The sequence below is a fragment of the Scomber japonicus genome, chromosome 16 (assembly GCF_027409825.1).
Source record: "Scomber japonicus isolate fScoJap1 chromosome 16, fScoJap1.pri, whole genome shotgun sequence".
NCBI classification, from domain to species: Eukaryota; Metazoa; Chordata; class Actinopteri; order Scombriformes; family Scombridae; genus Scomber; species Scomber japonicus.
Genome location: NC_070593.1, coordinates 30,343,955 through 30,365,962, shown reverse-complemented (window position 1 = coordinate 30,365,962; position 22,008 = coordinate 30,343,955). Strand labels below are relative to the sequence as shown.

At 39.7% G+C, this 22,008-nt stretch overlaps 1 protein-coding gene across 5 annotated transcripts in view; it reads left to right on the top strand.

Annotated features, from left to right (window-relative positions):
- The window catches only part of nrxn3a (neurexin 3a), a 285,289-nt gene that overhangs the window by 11,898 nt on the left and 251,383 nt on the right, over positions 1-22,008 (top strand). Inside the window, exons 2-4 of one of the 5 annotated variants that reach the window (XM_053336302.1) lie at positions 1,771-1,794; positions 2,103-2,129; positions 5,743-5,754. The exons of 2 other annotated variants lie outside the window; for them this stretch is intronic. In XM_053336302.1, the coding sequence (XP_053192277.1) occupies positions 1,771-1,794; positions 2,103-2,129; positions 5,743-5,754 (63 nt within the window). Of the gene's footprint in view, positions 1-1,456; positions 1,478-1,770; positions 1,795-2,102; positions 2,134-5,742; positions 5,755-22,008 lie in introns of all 5 variants that reach the window. 2 more of the 5 variants (XM_053336306.1, XM_053336305.1) reach the window with 2 other exon arrangements.

The window sequence follows — 22,008 nt, the reverse complement described above, 5'->3', positions numbered from 1 at the left end:
GTAAAGAAATAAAATAAACATATTACCTAAAATGTTGAATTATTCCATTAAGTCTTGACAAAATAATAATACAAAAATATGTACAGTATGTACTCATAGAGACAAATTCTTCTGCAACTAAAAGTGATGGACACACACAGTACCAAACCAAAATTCCATAAAATGTAATCATCAAAAAGTTTTTCAGCAGTTTCTGTGTTATGATTTTGTTTGTAGAAATAAATAAAAACAAGAACCAGCAAAAAACAAAAAGCTCAAGCAAAAAAGCTCACCTACTGCATCAGTTATGGGGCTATTGTAATAAAGACTTATCTTCTTTCACATACTTTCGGATTATGTGACTATGTTGAATAATTGAAATGGATGGGACAAAAGGTCTGAGGCATGTAATCTTATGATATAACCGTATGACAGGATGTTCAATGTCACAAAAAGACAAGTTTGTTTGAGGAAACTTCACACAATCATTCATGTCATATTCTTTATCTCCCACACACACACACACATATATGTGTGTGTGCATGTTGGGCTAATCTTGCCAAAGCCTCGATTCCATTGTGTCCTTTCTGAACCATTTGATTTATTTGAGATTTTCATAGCATTGAACTCTAAACTCAAACACCAACAGAAGAGGAACACACTTGACAAAAGGAGATTAGAACAGATTAAGTGTGCATGTACATACACACGCACACGCATGCCACACACACACACACACACACACACACACACGACCTTGCCCCCCCAGATGACCAGTTAATTCATTCCATGTTGGAGCATTGCTGATGCACATCTGATTGACTTCCATTTACTTGCATCCACATTAACAGCCATACATGCCCAAATAGTGAGAGTTAAGAATGTTTAATGCATCTCAAGTCAATAACCTTGTACTCCATTTTCCAGCTACTTGATTTATGTGAGTGGCCTAACTAAATAAGGCCAAATATATTTCAATAATCAAAAAGGAGCAATGAGCAAATAACAGCCAGTATTTGTCATTGATATGTATTTCTTTTCAACTCTACCGTTTATTTTATTTTTTTCTGGCCATTGTCTGTGTCTTCATAATTAAACCACAGCACCAGCCAACATTGATCAAATGAGATAATTTGTCGGCACTGAGAGACAAAGGAAAGAGAAAGGAAAGACAACAGAAAAAGTGAGTTTGTGTTACTGACTGTCTGTATGGATGGAAGAGATGCCCTTTTCTTCATGCTGGATATTTTCTTTTCACATCCTCTAATAAGACTCAATGATGATAATGGACCAAATGTTACTTCCTTAGCTGATGCACTTGCTGCATTGCAAAGAACATGCACATGGCTGTGCTCACTGCCAACCCTGTGCATGGGTTATGAGGTGTGTCATCATTTGCATGACAGATAACATGCAAGTAATCAGAGTGTTTCTAATGCTGGGTTTGTTTGCTTGTTTTCTCTGTCTCCTATTCCAGAACACAACAGCAAAATACCAGGTGAGTTTGAATGAAAAAAGTAAAAGGTAAAAATGTAACTATATGAGAAAATATTTATGCAGATTTCCTGACAGGCTAGGGATATACAACATGTGGTATGGATCCCAATGTGAAACTACTGGTGAAATAAAGCAGCTTAAAGGTATATTTAGTGGTACTCCTGACCTCACAGCATAAACTCACTGTGTAATGAGCAAATAGGAGTACCAGCGAGAAAATATCATGCCACCAAGTGGTGAAGACAGCTAGTATAGAATATACAAGAAATCATTTAATGCAGGATATCATACCAGAAATTATTGGCCATTGGGGGCGAGGTTGTCATTTCACTAGAACTTATCTTTCAAGCCGCATTACCAATACAACAATGTTAGTTAAATTCGAGACTCTACTATTAAACTTTGGGTGTGGGTGTGGGTGAGGCTAAAAGTGTTTCACTTTTTCTTTACATTTCTTATGACAAAACCTCCTGCTCCACCTCAGGAAGCTTTGTGTTATGTGTCAGTGTGATCTGATGTCATGCTTTCCTTCTTGGGAAAAATATGTCATCACAATACCAAGGAGTATTGGAAAATAAGTGTTCTTTTTCCCTTCCCTCTCTTTTCTTTTCCGCTATCTTCTCAAGGCCTTGCGCATATGATGGCAGAACAAGGTATGCCTTTACTTCACCTCTTCTCTATCATGTCTTTGTTTTGTTTGTGATTCTAGTGTGGAGGTGCACATTTTGGTGTTGGTGTGGAATATATGGATGTGCATGGTTCCACATACATCATGACATACAATGTGAAGGTATTATTTTACTGTACTACCATAAAGCCAAAGACAAACATATTTTGCTGTAAAAATGTACTTTCCAGGGAGACAGCATGTAAATAATACTACTACTAATAATAATTATAATAATAATAAGATCTAAAAACCAAGTCAAGTGACAGGTCTTACAGCCCAAATTTGACAATTATGCCACCTCAGCACTCTCTGTCAATCAATCAATCAATCAATCAATCAATCAATCAATCTTTTTTGTATAGCGCCAAATCACAACAGAGTTATCTCAAGGCACTTTACACATAGAGCAGGTTCTAAACCGAACTCTTCAGGTTTTAACTTTAAAGAGACCCAACATTCCCACATGAGCAAGCACTTGGCAACAGTGGCAAGAAAAAACTCCCTTTTAACAGGAAGAAACCTCAGGCAGAACCAGACTCAGAAGTGGGCGGCCATTTGCCTCGACCGGTTGGGGTTGAGAGGAGAGAAAGGAAGGACAGAGGACAATGAAAATCAATAATGAAGCTAGAAGGTCCGGGACTGGAATCTGTCATCCGGACGTCTACAGGCCCAGATTACCTGTGAGACGAGAAAGCACAGACAACTCCGGGGAAGAAGTTTAGCTTATTGAATACAATTAATAGAACATGAATGTTAATGGATATAGATGGATGGATAGATAGAGAGAGAGAGAGAGGGAGAAGGAGAGAGGGGCACAGTGCATCCCCGGCAGTCTAAGTCTATAGCAGCATAAGCTAAGAGCTCTAAGAGCCCAAACTATAAGCTTTATCAAAAAGGAAAGTTTTAAGCCTACTCTTAAATGTAAAGAGGGTGTCTGCCCCCCGGACCAAATCTGGAAGATGGTTCCACAGGAGAGGAGCTTGATAGCTGAAGGCTCTGCCTCCCATTCTACTTTTAGAGATACTAGGAACCACAAGAAGGTACATATAAGGTACTATAAGCTCTTTAAGATATGATGGAGCCTGACCATTGAGAGCTTTGAAGGTGAGGAGAAGGATTTTGAATTCTATTCTGAATTTTACAGGAAGCCAATGCAGTGAAGCCAAGATGAGAGTAATATGATCTCTCTTTCTAGTTTTTGTCAGAACACGAGCAGCTGCATTCTGGACCAGCTGGAGAGTCTTTAGAGACTTGTTAGGACAGCCTGATAATAATGAATTACAGTAGTTCAGCCTAGAAGTAACAAATGCATGGACTAGTTTTTCAGCATCATTTTGAGACAGGATATGTCTAATTTTTGCAATATTACGCAGATGAAAGAAGGCAGTCCTTGAAATTTGTTTTATGTGGGAATTAAAGGACAGATCCTGATCAAATATAACTCCTAGATTCCTTACAGTGGTGCTGGAGGCCAGAGTAATGCCATCCAGAGTAGTTATGTCATTTGATAATGAATTTCTAAGGTGTTTAGGGCCAAGCACAATAACTTCAGTTTTTTCTGAGTTTAATAACAGGAAGTTACAGGTCATCCAGGCCTTTATGTCCTTAATGCATTTTTGTAGTTTTGTTAATTGGTTTATTTCATTTGGCTTTATTGATAGATATAATTGAGTATCATCTGCATAACAATGAAAATTTATTGAGTGATTCCGGATAATGTTTCCTAAAGGAAGCATATATAAGGAGAATAGTATTGGTCCAAGCACTGAGCCTTGAGAAACACCATGTCTAACTTTTGTTTACATGGAGGATTTATCATTATGTCAATGAATGCACTCATTACATACGCTACAGATTTACAGATTTCAGAAGAGTACAGATTTCAATTATCTTAAATTCTTAGCCTCAAACCAAGAGAGTTCCCCGAAAGAAGTCCACAAATGGAGAGACATGAATTTTTAATAAATCATTTTTAAAAATTACGTTAGTGGAACAGAATTAAAATCAATGTACTACTATAAAGTATCTAATGTTTAAAATATAAACCTAATCTACATAAAAGAGCAACCAAAAAAAAAGAAAAAAGAAATAAATCAAAAATGTTGCAACTAAGTGGTAGGACTATAGAATCCAGGCACTGCAGCTGATTGGCAAAAGGAAAGTTTGAAAGCCACTAAACACTCAAACACATTAGTACTACAATATAAGATAAAGAGATTAGTTAGGTGAAATACACTCTATAAGGCCATATTCAGACCTAATCAGGCATCTCTCATTCATTTGAATGATAGTAGTATGGTTTCGACCAAAGCTGCGCCACACTGGTCGGCAGCAAGAAAGTAAAGCGGGAGTCAACTATGGGGAACTGCAACCTGACAACAAAATGTGGTGGCCAATCACAGCTGGTGATCAGACTTATCAGAGCCGTATAACCCTGCCATGAGGGAGTACATTACTAGGAGGAGTGAAAGACATTTATATTCCTTTGATAATATTAAAAATAAAGCTTAAGGGAGCAGTGGCAGTGAGAAAGCCAGTGATTCAGTAAAACATGGTTTTACAAATGGGCTACAAAATCTCCACCACTATACATCTATAAAAAAAACAACATTAACTGATTCAGCTCATTTCAAAGGAGCTTTACACAGTTCGTATCTGGTTAATTAACCACTGTTAATGTACTGCAACAGATATGTAACACAGCAAAAGTAGTTTAGGCTTTGCTTGCAATTCTAGGTCATCCCAAAGGTGTTCAATGGGATTGAGGTCAGGGTTTTGTGCAGGACAGTCAAGTTCTTCCACACCAAACTCACCCAACCATGTCTTAATGAACCTTGCTTTGTGCACTGGGGCACAGCAGCCATGGTGGAACAGAAAAGGGCCTACTGTTTGTTCCAAACTGTTCCTACAAAGTTTGTCCAAAATGTCTTGATATATTGAAGCATTAAGATTTTCCTTCACTGGAACTAAGGGGCCTTGCCCAACCCTGAAAAACAACCCCATACCATTATCCCTCTTCCACCAAACTTTACAGTTGGCACAATGCAGTCAGGCAGGTAATGTTTCCCTGGCATCCGCCAAAGCCAGACTCATCCATCAGACTGCCAGACAGAGAAGTGTGATTCTCATGCCAAAATTCAATGATTGAGGTGTGTCCCAATACATTTAACCACATACACATACATTTAGGTCTTATGAAATCTAATCAAAACAGTTTATTTTCATAAGTAAAGTAATTCAAAAAGAGAAGAGAGGTATTTCTATTCTCCGTGTAGATACAGCAAAAAGTTGAATCAGCAGTCATGCCATTTTTAAACAATTTTTCTGTTCTGTAGTTACTATGGTCTGCCTTTGGCCTTTGTAGAGAGCGTTTTGTGGTGAGGCATTTGTCTTTTAAAGTGATGCAACATCTGGATGCGATTGCATGTTTGAAGTGTTTTGTGATGTACAATTGCATTACTGTGTTAATTAACTCTCATGTCATGTATTCATATATACAATGATATGTTTGGAACTTTAACTTACATTTCTCTTTTTCTTTTTCTCTGTCTGGCTGTGGACTCTTCTGTTCTCTCTGCCTCCTCCTGCTCTTCTAGCTAAAAGCAAAGGTACAGCTTTTTCGAAATCTTTCCTTTATGGCCTCTATGAAAAGCGACGCTTGCTCTGTGAGTGTTTGAGAGCAGTGCAGTGTAATATGTTTGATGCTCTAATGTGTTTACTTGTCTGTGTTCAGTGTCTGGTTTCTCACAGAGGGTGCTAGAATTAAGCAAGTAATTAAGGAAGCCTTAATTGAGGGAGAAGGAAAATAGAGTATGCCGCTTTGTGTTTTCTTGCTGTGTCTGAGTGTGTTTTGTAATTTGGTAAAGGGCTGTACAGTAAAGGGCTGTACAGTGTACAAAGGGATGCTGAATGAAAAGGGCCTCTCCAACCTCTTTCTCAGTAAACCAGTGTTTCTACTCAATGAAGACACGTATAATTCATCGTTACTACTGACTGATGAAAGCTGTGACCTGACAGGGATTCTTTTGGAAAAAGAACTGTTAAGGATCATCGTAAACTCTAAAATCCATTCACTTTAAAAGTTGTGTTCACATCCAACCATTTTGTTGTTTGTCACATACAGTTTGGTCCATTTGCGCTGATTACAATTGTGCCATTCATTCCAAATAACTGCAATATTATACCAGTTGGTGATGCAGGAAGATAATTCGTTAAAACAGCCAAATGATTTCTCACCTGCCAGTCAATGTGATGTCCTTTCTGTGTCTGTGAACCTTAAGGTATGACTACAGTGTTGTTTTATTTAAGTAGGTTATTTAACCTGTAGCCTTGAGTCAGATGCAAGTAAAAAAAAAAAAAAAAAGGAAGTTGTGACTTAGTTTGGACTGGTCTGCCTTAAAATTAACCTACTTGACTTCCTGAACATTCAACTTAACTTGAAACTTGAAAGCAAAAAGCTGGGGTGACCTTATTACCCGTAAATATAGAAAAATGTGATGAAAATAGTGTCATCTTTTAAAGAGCTGCTAAACAGGCATTAATAATACATATTGTAACAAGGATGTGCATGCCAAAGTTGCCATGATCTACTAAAAACTTGCTTGTACAGCTGGTGCTGCTATAAAAATCAATAACTTTGCTAATGGAAAATCATTTCAGCAATTTTGTAGTTCTTGGAAATCATTTAAAAAATATATTCTTCGAATGAATACATATAATGCATATAGCACACATTAAATGTGAGCAGTTATGGAGTTTGTGTAGACAGCCATGTTCATCAGACACATGACTGTTACAGTCTGTTCTGCTCTTCTCCTGCTGCTGGTAAATTTCCATTCACCACACCCCTGCTCCACTCCTGCTAATCAGCCACGCCCACCTCATCAGTTAACTCTGTTCATCTGCAGCTCATCAGTAATCACCTGGACTCTCAGCTGCACCCCATCTGTAATCAAGCCAGTATATATACCCCTGTTGTCTACTCACCCGTGGCCAGATTTGTCATTTGATCGTCACGCTAGATCCTCCAGCATTAATTTACGGACTATTTCCCTGGTTTCGACCCTGCTTGCCTTGGCTCTCTTCTCCTCGTGTCTACCCGGTGAATGCACCAGCCTTCTGTCCCTGACCTCAAATATTGCCTGCTCCTGTTTGCCTGTGGCTGTGTGGCGTCCTCCAGCTTCCATCCTGTTAGGAGAGCCCAGAGACTCCTGCCTTGTCATACACCTCAACTTTGAGTGCTACTGGCATGATCTTACCTGCTGCCTACTCTGTCATCAGTGACCCTGAGCCCTGCCTGTTGCCCTACGCATTCTGCCTATACCTGTTCAGTTACCTTGTGGACTGTAATAAAGACTTTTTCAAACTGCTCACTGGTGTTCTGTGCTGCAATTGGGCCCTGCCACTGTTATCTGTTACAGTATGATCTGGCCAGCCATGGACCCAGCGCACAACCTCACACTAGTGAGCTGCCTGGACAGATTTGAGGGCATCCTTGAGAGACACACCACCCTAAATGCCATTTGTGATCAAACAAAAGTCTTTTGATGCCCATATACCCCCGGCTACTGGGGGTATATGGGCATTGGCTACTGGGCTGCGCCATATACCCCTGGCTCCTGTTCCTGCTGGTGTACAGCAACCTTCGGCTCCGGCCTGTGCCTCTGCGACGAGCAGCCTGCCTCGGACTCTGCGTCAGCCACCCCTAGTGCCTGAGCTCCTGGTAGTCCAACTCCCTCATCCTCTTGGGCCCAGTGTGTGGACAAGGGGTCTTGGATCTCTGCCTCTGCCATTGACCTCCAGAGGGTTCCCGGTTCTACCTCCATTGCTGACCACCAGAGGGGTCCAGCCTCAGTTTCTTCGCCTCCGTTGCCAGTCACCAGGGGGTTCCCATCTCGGATTCTGCCTCTGCTGCTGGTCTTCAGAGGTTCTGCCCGCGTTGCCAGCCTCCTGAAGTGTTCAGTGTTTGTGTGGTGTTTTGTGGGGGGAACCCCAAAACAAAACACCCATTAAACACTCATTAAAAAAAGAATAAGTAAAAGTTTGGATATGGATAGCAGTAGTAGAAGAACATAGTTTTGTCACAAACACATTGTGTGTTCATGCATAATTTTCATCAATGTTTCTTCCCTGGGGGATTTCACTGAAATGCTGTGTGGTCCCGTGAGACACCCGCACTGCACATCTAAAGATCTGTGTGTGATATTCTGACGATGTTTACAGCTATAGCAGTAGCTGCAGAATAAATTACTCAACTATGTTTACAACTACTGCTATAGCTGTAAACATCAGGCATAGATCTTTAGATGTGCAGTGCGGGTGTCTCGCGAGACCACATGGTATTTCAGTGATCGTGAGATATTTTGACAATGTTTACAGCTTTAGCAGTAGTAAAAGCCATCAGGTAAGTGTTTATTTTAATAAACTCCTGGTGTACTTTCCAATGCATTGATTTGAATAAAGACCCTATTTGTACTACTGTAGAAGTTTGATAACAATCCAGGCATTATTAGTGGGGTAATTTACCAGCTACACTGGTGGTCCCGTTAGCGCCTGTACTAAGCCTTTTGGCTGATGGCTCTAACTCCACTATTTTCCAATCAAATGAAAATGAACGGCTGAGGTGGTGTTTAGATAGACCTCATGGTGCATATGACACTAGGTCGAAATTACGCCGAACCATCGCTTTAGCTCCAACTAAAATTTGAAGATCAAATCAGAGCACAGCTTTGCATTTCTATTCCTCTTCTGCTTGGAACCAGCAGTAAAGCATTGTTTCTGTTGTATCACGCAGTGCACACTTTCATAAGCCAGTATAAGATAAGACACTTTCATAACCATATATCTCAATGTCATGACAGCTTTTTCAGCAGGTACTGCTGCTTTTAGATAACTGCACTACCCTATTGCTACTGTGTCTAATTTGAGTGAAAAATAAACAACTGATCAGCAGCGTGTGTATGGTTTCATCATGTCTGGAAGCTCTTATGGTGTGTTTTGTAGTCATCACTTTTTAGGTCAACGAAGGCTTGTTCTTCCTTCTCAGTCCAAGTCACCTTTTTGGTGTACAATCTGTCATCTACCATAAATCATGCTGGTAAATAAATACTTTCTCAATTGTCTACAGTTTGATGCCATTCCCTGATAATTTATACTGTTTCTTTGTATGAGGTTTTGGAATGTTTTGTATAGCTGCTACACACTTGAGGAATATGCTTCACCCATCACCAACAAAGTATTATTTTCACAGGCCCCTTTAATTGCAGAGAATATTGTCAGACTTTTAAAGTACCCCTGGGCCAGTTGGTCCAGATGCACCTCTTCTCTTTAAAGGTAAATGTAAAAACAGTATTGGGGATCTGTGTGCACAAACATAGTGAAAAATGCATCAGCTAAATCAACTACAGAAAGCAACTTACTATCTGATGAAACTTGGGATAAGGCAGTGTGTGGATTTGGAACAAGGTGCACAAATGTACTGTACAGAGGATGCCATTTTGAAATTCCCTTGTTTAAAAAGGCTCCCAACAGGTGACCTCAATCCCTTGATGAGGTCATCTGGGAGGAGAGAGGCAAGGAAGTAGGAGGCAAAGGCAGACCAACCCAGTTACTATTGAGGACAAGGATCGTCCAGCTGGATGACCCATACCAACAAAGTCACAAGGAATCCAAAATCTTACCTCATCTGTAAGAAGCAATAACCTCGGGGATGAGGACTACACCCAGTGGATGGGGAGTGGTAACATTCACCTCATAGAATCTGGAGAAGGTAGCCGGCGATGCCCACAATGACACATATGGCCTCCAGCCAGAATCTCTGAGATGCTGAGCATTTGGAATGGTAAGACCTTCAGGAACTTGTTGAGTCCCCTAAAAGGCAAAAGTCTGCTGTCTTTCATCTCTTCAAGAAAGTAGATAAAATAGAACCCCAGGGTGACAGGGTTTACCAGCTCCATGGCACCCTTGTCCAGGAGGGCAGATAGCTCATGGTTCATGGATAAGGATTGTACTGGGTCACTTATGATGGTCAAGTTTTGAACTCTTGGGCTAAGGTGGAAATTACCCAGGGGTGTATGTTGGAAGCAACCCAGTAGATGATGCTAGGAAAAACAGTCGATGAGCAGGGGGGTCGGACCTCAGTGCCTGGCTCCCCGGGACAGTGTTGAGGGGCCTAGTCATATTACTGTCAAGAAGGCAGTCTGTAGCCCAGACATTGAACTCTTCACCATTGAACTCTGTCCATATTACTTACCAAATGATTTCTGATTTCTGATGATGCTATCGCCTTATGGCTATCTCTGGAGCTTTTAATCATGTCTACCTCTAACACTTTCTTTTTTTTTACCAGTTTGTAAAATGTCCAAGTGGGGAAAATAAAACCCTTGACCTGCTATACTCTAATATGAAGGATGGCTATGCCTCCATAGCACCCCCCCCCCCCCCCCCCCCCCCTCCAGGCAGGTCTGACCACATTTGGTCCACCTCATTGACATGTATGAGCCTCTAGTCCAGCAGTGCTCTGTGACCATTACGACAGTGAAACAATGGTCAAAGGAGGCTGAGGAGGCCCTGCAAAACTGTTTTGGTATTGCGGACTGGGAAGTTCTCAATGGGCCTTATAGGGAGGACATGGAAGGTCTTTTTCACTGTATCACAGACTATATGTATATATATAACATGCACACTCGTTCACAAGAGACCTTGATTTTAAACATTCCCAATGTATGGACCAAATTGGGGAAGACTGCTTTACAGGTCTATGCCCCTCATAAGTGGAATGACTTACAGCGTGTTCTTGAACTAGATCGACTTATTTCTTTAGATAGCTTCAAATGCCTATTGTTCAACGTTCTGCAGTCTAAATGTAATTATGAATTATGATCATATTGTGTATATTTATTCATGTGTTTTGTAATCAGGGTGCTCTCAATTGACCTTCCCTGAATAAATAAAGGATTCAATCAATCAATCAATCAATATGAACTTCGGGTGTGTTAGACACCATATCCACCAAGAGGGTGCGCTGTTACCTTGATAACTAGTGAATCAAAGGCCCTCCTCAATGAAGAAAAAGAGGGCCTTTAGGTCTGGAGACAAGAAAGGACTGAAGAAGGTACAAAAGGAGTTAACGGAGAGGATCAGGGTTTGCAAGGACAACTACAGGAGGAAGATGGAGGGCACTTTACATCATAGCAAAACAAGAGAGGTGTGGAGCTTGAGGATCACTGGCCACAAGCAGGCTTTAGGAGAAAGCTGGGAAAACTCCCAGGGAGCCCCAGGGTGCTCAGAGGGTGGAAAAACATCTTGCCTGATGCCCAAGAAAAGGAATTCTGGTGTCCTCTTTGGATGATGCCAATTAGACCGACATAGGCCAAGCCTGTTTCCACCTAAATGTTTTCTGCCATTTTGGATTTTTTTGCCTGTTTTTTTGTTTTGTTGGTACATATTTCATCTAACCTCACCAAACTTGGTACATACCATATCTAGATTACCCCAGACCCATCTCATTAGTTTGATTTTGGATATCACTTAGTACCTGTGTGGCCTTGAGCACTGAACTCTTCAATACTGAATTGGATTTCAACCAAATTTGGGAAGGACATAAAGTCACATGACAGAAGTGTGTACTATTTTATATGATTTTACCCACTAAACTAAATGTATAACGTGACATTTCTGTATTTCTGTTGTCTTTAATGAAATGAAACTTGGTACTCAAGTTCTCTATTAGAGTCTGCACCACATACTGAACTAATATTCCATGGTACAGAATTCAGTATTCAGAATTGTCTCAAGACAAGTGTACTCCACCCGAGTTCTGGGGCAATTTAAATCCAAAATCAGGACTTTTACAGCTTTACACAGATCTCGCTAGTGTGTAATGTGATCAGGCAGACCAGAGAAACTTTGGACCAGAAAACAAATTCTAAACATGTCTCATTCCCACAGTTTTAACTTTTCACGTACATATCTTACCTCAATATGTTGCCAAAAGCTTGCTCATTCTCACTATGTAAATACATTAGCACTTATAGTTTTTGACAACATAACATTTGTATTGTATACGCTAATACATCCTGATGGATACCCAGCGAGAACACAACAGGAAAATGTGTCATCAATGCAGGACATGGCGGTTGTTTTGGTAAAAGCATTTGACAAATACAGTCGAGCATACGTGGTTGGAGCATTCTGAACAGTTGAAATAGTCTACATGTATATTAGTTTTGAAACACTTTATTTGCTCTTGGCTCTTTAGTTCACAGTAATAATAAATAGGTCAAGGTGCATTACAGAGACAATGTGTCTTGGCTGTCCACTTGTAATTGGATGACCTGAGATGCATGTTAATACCTGAGGCCTGTACTACGAAGCTGGATTTTCTCTTATCGAGGTAACTTCAGGGTTAACCCTGGGTTTTCCGTACTACGAAGCTGGTTGACTTCTTACCGGGGTAAATCACCATGGTAACTTATGCTGAACGGCTAACCTGCTCCGGAGCAGGTTATGTTCTGGATAAGAGATCAATGAGTACAAAAGCACCACCTCCTGACCAATCAGTTCTCTTAGAAAATGACCTGCCCATTCTTAAAAGATCCTGGCTGTCAACATTGGTGCGCGGATCGCGAGAGGAGCGCTTAGGAGAGAAAGAGTTTTTAGGGATAGATGCAATTTTTTAATTGGCCAAAATATATATTTAAAAAATAATCATTGAGGCACGTGGGGGATATTATTCTGTAGGTTTGACATCCTGAGATCAAAGTGTCAGGGAGCATAATAACTGTATTTATTTATTGTAATTGTAAAAAATTGACGAAAAGACATATTTGTAAAATAAGCCTTGAGGCACATGAGGGATATTAGTCTGTATGTTATACAGCTGGTTTGAAATCATTCACTCAAATGGTTGAAGCGCATAATAGGTTTGTATTTTGAATTTTGAATATTAAACTAACTTAATGTCTCTTATGAGAGGAAGGGCACTGAGGAAGCGCTCTGCCCCAAACGTCTGTGCCGTAATAAAGTGGCATTGTATGATCAGAGTGCTGTCCGTTTATATTGTCTGATAAATTAATATTGTATGATCTCATGAATTTACGCATTAACAGAGTCTGCAATTTTCTGCCAGCATTCCTTCCTGGCTTTTGCTGCATCAGTGTTGCTTTTGGCCTGGATGATGTGTTTGAATTCTTCATATTTATGAAGAATAATTGGCTGCTCCTCCATGGTAAAGTAGTCTGCTCTGCAGGGTTTCTCCATGTTTGTGATTGGTCAGACGCTGCAAACACCTCTCCTTTATGGGAGCGCGCAGTGATCCAGATTGGAAAACCCTGGGTTGATTTACCGAGTTGATAACCAGATTCGTAGTACCGCTTATCCTAGACTGCGAATATCTGGATAAGTCAACCCAGGTAACAGAGAGATATCCTGGATAGGTTAATCCAGCTTCGTAGTACAGGCCTCTGGTGTAAACAGTGCCTTAGATCTTTACTTGAATGCTGTTTAATAATCTCACTTAAAATGTGGATTGATACGCATGTTCAAGACATATTTTCTGTCTCATAAAACATGTTTGAGTAAACCAGTGATTTGAGAAGCTTCTTTTAGATCCAAACATTGTGAGTTTGTACCATGATTATGGGCAGAACCCAGTAGACTTTAAGGTGAAAAAATGGAGATGCAATCCGTTGATGTCAATCTGCAGTTTGAGTCTGTGAAACATGGTGTAACTGAAGGAATTATTGTCAGGGCCCCAGCGCTGACCAGTGCAAAGCCCTTTTGTTTATGTAGTTCTTTGTTTCCATAAGTATTATTATTAGGGCCCGTGTGCTGACAGGCGTGAATGCCCATTGTTTCCATAAGGATTATTATTATTAGGGCACAAGCGCTGACTGGCACGAAGGCCCTATTGTTCTTGAGTGAATTATTAAGGCCCGAGCACCGAGTGGTGCGAAGGCCCTAATAATCGTAAGGATTATTATTAGGGCCCGAGCGCTGACGGGCACATGCTACTATTACTGTGGTGTGTCATTGAGGAAGTGGTGTATCAACTAGATGAGAATTGGGGGGACACTGAGGTGTAGGAGCTTCATTATTGTATTATGACACTGGATTGTTTTAAATGCAGAAATGCCCGAAGCACCGGTGTGGCACCGGGGGGGTTAAATTATAGTGTTGGTATGTATCCTTTATGGATGGATAGCATGTTTGTTTATAAGCCTCTGTGGATGATGGCATTATGTGATTCAGCACTTGGTACCAACATACAATATGATTAAAAAACAGAACAGATTTAGAAAGTATAACACACTGACACCTTGTAATGTGATACAGATCAAAGTCACTCTTGATGACATGCTTTCACCCAAGCTGTTCATAAAATGTCATACTGTGCCATGCCTGTGCTGGCAGAGATCATATGCCAACAAAGAGCAGCAACAAGAAAAACAACCAACCCAGACACAGCAAAGAGAACCCAACCCTGACAAACCACGGTCTTCATTTGTTCCCCATATTCGACCACATCCATCTCTCTGCTTTCCTCTTACTTTTTGTTTTCAAGCTACAGAAATTCAGTAAATATAGTGTTGGGTCCCTTGGTACCAGCCAATTGAGCTGAACTGATTTTTCTTTTTAATGCTTTTTGAACCAAGTTGCCATTAACAGATATTTAATGTCTTAATTTATTTGATTAATTAAATTAATATTTTTAATAATAATTTTAATTACAGCCAAGATAGGCTGCGTGTAAACATTTTAACAGTTTATAAATGTAAAACTAATTGCATACCTGCTGCCATGACCCAGTTGTACAAACCAACCAATCAGAATATGGCATGAAATTACACAAAAATAGAGGATCTGACCTTGGCAGTGCAGCAACACTGAGTAGTGAATGGACCACTGAAATACAAGTCATATCTCTGTCATATCTCATTCTCCTCTCCTGTACATTTATGAAACAAATCCATAAATGTTTATTTAGGTCAAACATTTTCAACTTACACAAATGTGTTTTCATGTCACTTCACTCCACTCTGGATGAATTTGCCTCTCTTTGCATTTTCTTTGTATGTAATTGTACCATGTTCTGTCTGAAGACACAGTTAGATCTGATAGTATTAATGTCCAGCCTGAGAGACGTCCTTCATCACCACAGCCTTAAACATTCAGTCAGTGAGGCAGTGTTCATTGAAATGTAGAGATAATTCACTGAGAAGCTTGATGGGGCTGTTGTTTGTTGTTAAATGTAGTGGCAGTCAAGATATTATTCTTTGGAAGTGTTAGGCAGGTAGACAGACCAGCTGGCTGACATAGTCACAACAAAAATGGAAACTATTTTAAACAACAATCAATCCGTCAATTCAGTTTCAGTTTCTTGGTGGTTACATGAAAAAGTGAAGATGACTGTTTTACTAAAGGTTGTTAAGACAAATTGCATACAAGCAGATAACCAGAATGTGTGTGTGTGGAAACAAATTAAATTAAGTCAACTGTGAAAAATTACTGGACAGACTGTGTCGGGAACCTGTTTGACTCTTTTCATGTCTTGTTGATAAAATGTGGCAGTTTAAGTACAATCCTCCCTCATGTCCCCCATGTTTACATGTTTCAAGTTTGATTGCACTACAGAGCTGCATAGTCTTGAACACCTTGAAAAGACTGATGATCAGAAGCTGATGAGAGCTGGAAATGATCTTGATTGGCTTTGTCACTCATCTAATTTTGTTACTTACAAATTTGGATTCATGGACGATCATTGTGATGTCTTCTATTGTCTATGAAATGGCTCTTTGCCCTAAAACATATGTTTTTCACAGGTGAAGAATTTCATTATGAGTTCTATTGATTCTTGATTTGTATAGGTGTGAGAGTTTAAAAGCACTTATTAGCAATATATAAGACAATATTTGTTTTTGAACATAAACACATTGAAGAAATGTAGCGAATTATGGATATTAAACAATATTAAAAATAGCTCTCATAATCTGGGGCACCACCTTCGTAAGAAGGAAAAGATTTTTTCTTAATTGGTTGTTTGATTAGCAATTTAATAAATCAATAAATCATAATGAATAAATCAATACATTTCTGAATCAGTCAAATATCTAAAGTTCATGGCTCTACGGTTCAATAGATCCCCTGTATCACTTCAAAGAATAGACATACAGACCCTTTCCAAAAAATTAGAATATCATGGAAAAGTTGTTTAATTTCCATAATTCCATTCAAAAAGTTAAACTTTCATAGATTATAGATTCAGGGCCCACAATTTAAACGATTTCAAGTATTTGTTTATTTTTACATAATTTGGGCTTCCAGCTCATAAAACCCACGAAAACAGGAATTCAAAAAATTAGAATACTGTGAAGAAATCACAATTTACTTCTCAGTTTTTGCAGAAAAAAAAGAAAGAAATTAGGATCACATCAAATCAATCAAAATATGGTACTTTCAAAATGATACTGTATGTCAATCTTCGATACTTGGTTGGGAATCCCTTTGCCTTAATCACTGCCTCGATGCGACGTGGCATTGAGGCAATCAGCCTGTGGCATTGCCTGGGAGTTACGGAAGCCCAGATTTCCTTGATGCTTGCTGTCAGCTCTTCTTTGTTGTTGGGTCTGATGCCCCTCATTTTCCTCTTGAGAATACCCCATAGATTCTCAATGGGGTTTAGGTCCGGCGAGTTGGCTGGCCAGTCAAGCACTGTGATGGCATGGGCATCAAACCAGATTTTGGTGCTTCTGGCGGTATGGGTAGGGGCCAGGTCCTGCTTGAAGATGAAATCTGCATCTCCATACAGATCCTCAGCAGAAGGAATCATGAAGTCCTCTAAAACATTCTGGCGGACTGTTGCGGTGACCTTGGATTTAGGAAAGCAGAGTTTACCAACACCTGCACCGGACATTGCACACCAAATCATGACTGACTGTGGATATTTCACACTGGACCTCAAGCAGCTTGGGTTCTGTTCCTCACCCGTCTTCTGAGGAGACCTATGAGTCCTCCAAATTTCACCAAGATCAGACAAGTTTTTGGTCACATGACCCGGCATTAGGGGGCGCTATGGAGTCCCCTGGCCACACCCATGCCCAAAGATTTCACCAGATGTGATATTTCACACACTACATGTATAAACATCCGACAATGTATGGAGGAGTTATAAGGAGTTGTTGGTTGGTTGTTGCTTCAGGAGAAGAGGTGGGATTAACACAAAACACAGAGTTGATTACTCTGAAGAGAATTGTGGGATTGTGTTTTTTTCTGGAAATAATATCTGAAAAATAACTTGATCTGGCTTCCCTAACTGCTTTCTGGTAGGTTATCATTAGGTTCTTGAGGGTGGTATGGGTTGATTCAGACTTGTTGACCTTCCATTGTCATTCAGCTTTCCTGTCTCTTGAGTGCTCGAGTGTGATCATTGAGACAGGGGATGTTATCTGAATTTTGTTTTATTATTTTAAATGGTAAACTTTGATCTATGATGACTACACACTGATGATTAAAATAATTTAAAGGAGCATCATGATTAAGAGGATATAAAAACAAATGGAAAGAAGAAGGGTTAAAAGCATCACAAAATGTAGCAGCAGAATCAGAATTAAGAATGCAAGAACTCATCTGGCTTGGAACTTTAAAAACAACAGCTTTATGATCAGTGACAGGCATATGTAACAAACTCAGACACTCAAAAGAGAGACCAGAGGCCTGTACTACGAAGCTGGATTAACATACCCGGGATATCTCTCCGTTACCTGGGTTGACTTACCCAGACATTCGCAATCCTGATAAGTGGTACTACGAAGCTGGTTATCAACTTGGTAATTGAACCCAGGGTTTTCCAATCTGGATCACTGCGCGCTCACATAAAAGGGGAGGTGTTTGCAGCGTCTGACCAATCACAAACATGGAGAAACCCTGCAGAGCAGACTACTTTACCATGGAGGAGCAGACGATTATTCTTCAACAATATGAAGAATTCAAACACATCATCCAGGCCAAAAGCAACACTGTTGCAGCAAAAGCCAGGAAGGAATCCTGGCAGGAAGTTGCAGACTCTGTTTATGTGTAAATTCATGAGATCATACAATATTAATTTATCAGACAATTTTAATGGACAGCACTCTGATCACACAATTTCACTTTATTCGCACTTCCTCAGTGCCCTTCCTTTCATAGAGACATTAAGTTAGTTTAATATTCAACATTCAAAATACAAATCTATTTTGCGCTTCAACCATTTGAGTGAATGATATCAAACCAACATTACAGAATAATATCCCTCATGTGCCTCAAGTATTATTTTTATTATTTATTTTTTTATTTTTTAAATGTATATTTTGGTCAATTAAAAAATTGCATCTATCACTAAAGTTATAAGGTGGCCCTGAAGTGCAAATCACAACAGCAAATCATTAAACACAACAGCATTAGAGAGAGATTCACAATGGAATATATATATTATAATATATATATTTCTTAGACTGAGACTTTGGCACATCTGGCAGTAGACTATTAAATTGATCAATACTAAAGTAGTCACAAGATAGCGTCTCAGAAATTGAGGAGTTAAAAAAATTTGAATCAGGATCAAGAAACTCTGTGAATTTAGTATTACTATATGGGCTCACATCAAATGGGTTAAACATCATATGATCTGGAGTAGGTAGAATCCCATCCTGAGATTTCATAATCTTCACCAAGTCATCATCATTTATGTTATAATAGGGAAATACGGTGACACACATGGTACAGATCCAAGAGCTCCATTCATTCATTCCATATGCATTAACAGGTGTATATTTCATATGATAACACTTTCTACAACAAGTACAACAAACAGTTAAATTGGAGAGGACATTGAAACAGTAATAACAGAGAGAGCTGTGGTCCATCTGATTTGCATCTGATTTGCTGTTGTGTTTTGTGATTTGCTGTTGTGTTTTGTGATTTGCTGTTGTGTTTTGCGATTTGCTGTTGTGATTTGCACTTCAGGGCCACCATAAAAAGTAATTCTTTCCTAAGCGCTCCTCTCACGATCCACGCACCAATGTCAACAGGATCTTCTAAAAATGGGCAGGTCATTTTCTAAGAGGACTGATTGGTCAGGAGGTGGTGCTTTTATATTCATTGATCTCTTATCCAGAACATAACCTGCTTCGGAGCAGGTTAGCCGTTCAGCATAAGTTGCCATGGTGATTTACCCCGGTAAGAAGTGAACCAGCGTCGTAAGACGGAAAACCCGGGGTTAACCCTGAAGTTACCTCGATAAGAGAAAATCCAGCTTCGTAGTACAGGCCTCAGATGAGAGCACTAAATCCAAAATATTACCCTTAAAATGTAGGCTTTTTAACAGATTCAGTTACGTTAAAGGGGACAATGAGATCTAGAAAATGAGAAGAAGGACTGGGAAGGACAGCATACATGAATGTTAAAATCACAGAACATAACCACCTTGTCATATCTTGGTAAGACAATGGATAAAAGCTTGGAAAACTCAGAAATAAAATTAACTGATTTAAGTGGCCTATAGATTAAGATGCAGAGTAAATGACGAGGACCCGTGATTAAGAAATTTAAAACTTCAAAGGAATTAATCAATCATCAATCAATCAATCTTTATTTGTATAGCGCCAAAACACAACAGAGTTATCTCAAGGCACTTTACACATAGAGCAGGGTCTAAACCAATCTCTTCAGGTTTTTACTTTAAAGAGACCCAACATTCTCACAAGAGCAAGCACTTGGCAACAGTGGCAAGAAAAAAACTCCCTTTTAACAGGAAGAAACCTCAGGCAGAACCAGACTCAAAGTGGGCGGCCATCTGCCTCGAGCGGTTGGGGTTGAGAGGAGAGAAAGGAAGGACAGAGGAGAGAAGCACAATGAAAATCAACAGTGAAGCTAGAAGGTCTGGGACTGGAATCTGTCATCTGGACGTCTACAGGCCCAGATTACCTGTGAGACGAGAAAGCACAAACAACTCCGGGGAAGAAGTTTAGGTTATTGAATGCATTAATAGTACATGAATGTTAATGGATATAGATGGATGGATAGAGAGAGAGCGGGAGGAGGAGAGAGGAGCTCAGTGCATCCCCGGCAGTCTAAGCCTATAGCAGCATAAGCTAAGAGCTCTAAGAGCTCAAGCTTTATCAAAAAGGAAAGTTTTAAGCCTACTCTTAAATGTAGGGAGGGTGTCTGCCCCCCGGACCAAATCTGGAAGATGGTTCCACAGGAGAGGAGCCTGATAGCTGAAGGCTCGGCCTCCTGTTCTACTTTTAGAGATACTAGGAACCACAAATTAGACTGCATGCTGAGAGCGCAGTGTTCTAGTAGGTACATAAGGTACTATTTGCTCTTTAAGATATGATGGAGCCTGATCATTGAGAGCTTTGAAGGTAAGGAGAAGGATTTTGAATTCTATTCTGAATTTTATGGGAAGCCAATGCAGTGAAGCCAACATGGGAGTATGAATATGATCTCGCTTTCTATTTTTTTGTCAGAACACGAGCAGCTGCGTTCTGGACCAACTGGAGAGTCTTTAGAGACTTGTTAGGACAGCCTGATAATAATGAATTACAGTAGTCCAGCCTAGAAGTAACAAATGCATGGACTAGTTTTTCAGCATCACTTTGAGACAGGATATGTCTAATTTTTGCAATATTACGCAGATGAAAGAAGGCAGTCCCTGAAATTTGTTTTATGTGGGAATTAAAGGACAGATCCTGATCAAATATAACTCCTAGGTTCCTTACAGTGGTGCTGGAGGCCAGAGTAATGCCATCCAGAGTAGTTATGTCATTTGATAGTGAGTTTCTAAGGTGTTTAGGGCCAAGCACAATAACTTCAGTTTTGTCCTTAATGCATGTTTGTAGTTTAGTTAATTGGTTAATTTCATTTGGCTTTATTGATAGATATAATTGAGTATCATATGCATATCAATGAAAATGTATTGAGTGATTCCGGATAATGTTTCCTAAAGTAAGCATATATAAGGAGAATAGTATTGGTCCAAGCACTGAACCTTGAGGAACACCATGTCTAACTTTTGTTTGCATGGAGGATTTATCATTATATTATTATTATATTATATTATATAACATTTTCAAACTGAAATCTATCAGATAAATATGATTTAAACCGTTTAATGCTGTTCCTTTAATACCAATTAAATGTTCAAGCTCTGCAACAGGATTTTAATGATCAGCATTGTCAAAGGCAGCACTAAGATCTAACAGAACAAGGACAGAGAGAAGTCCATTGTCTGATGAAGTTAAAAGGTCATTTGTAACTTTTACTAGTGCTGTCTCTATGCTATGATGAGCTCTAAATCCAGAATGAAAATTCTCAAATAAACTGTTACTATGTAGAAAGTTACACAGCTGATTGGCAACTGCTTTCTCAAGGATCTTGGAGAGAAAGGGAAGGTTCGATATTGGCCTATAGTTGGCTAGAACCTCTGAATCAAGAGTCAACTTTTTAAGAAATGGTTTAATTACAGCTACCTTAAAGGACTGTGGTACATAACCTGTCATCAAAGACAGATTAATCATATCTAATAAGGAAGTGCTAACTGAGGGGAATACTTCCTTGAGCAGCCTAGTTGAAATCGGGTCTAAGAGACAGGTTGATGGTTTGGATGAAGTAATCATTGAAGTTAATTCTGTAAGGTCGACTGGACTCATGAAGTCATCACTACTGAGAGATAAAGGGATACATGGATCAGTAGTATTGTCGCTCTTTGTCAGTTTAGCCAAAGTGCTGAAAAGAAACCTTGGACTGTTTTTATTCTCCTCTATTAGTGATGAGTAGTAGGTGACTCTGGCGTTACAGAGGGCCTTCTTATATAATTTAAGAGTGTT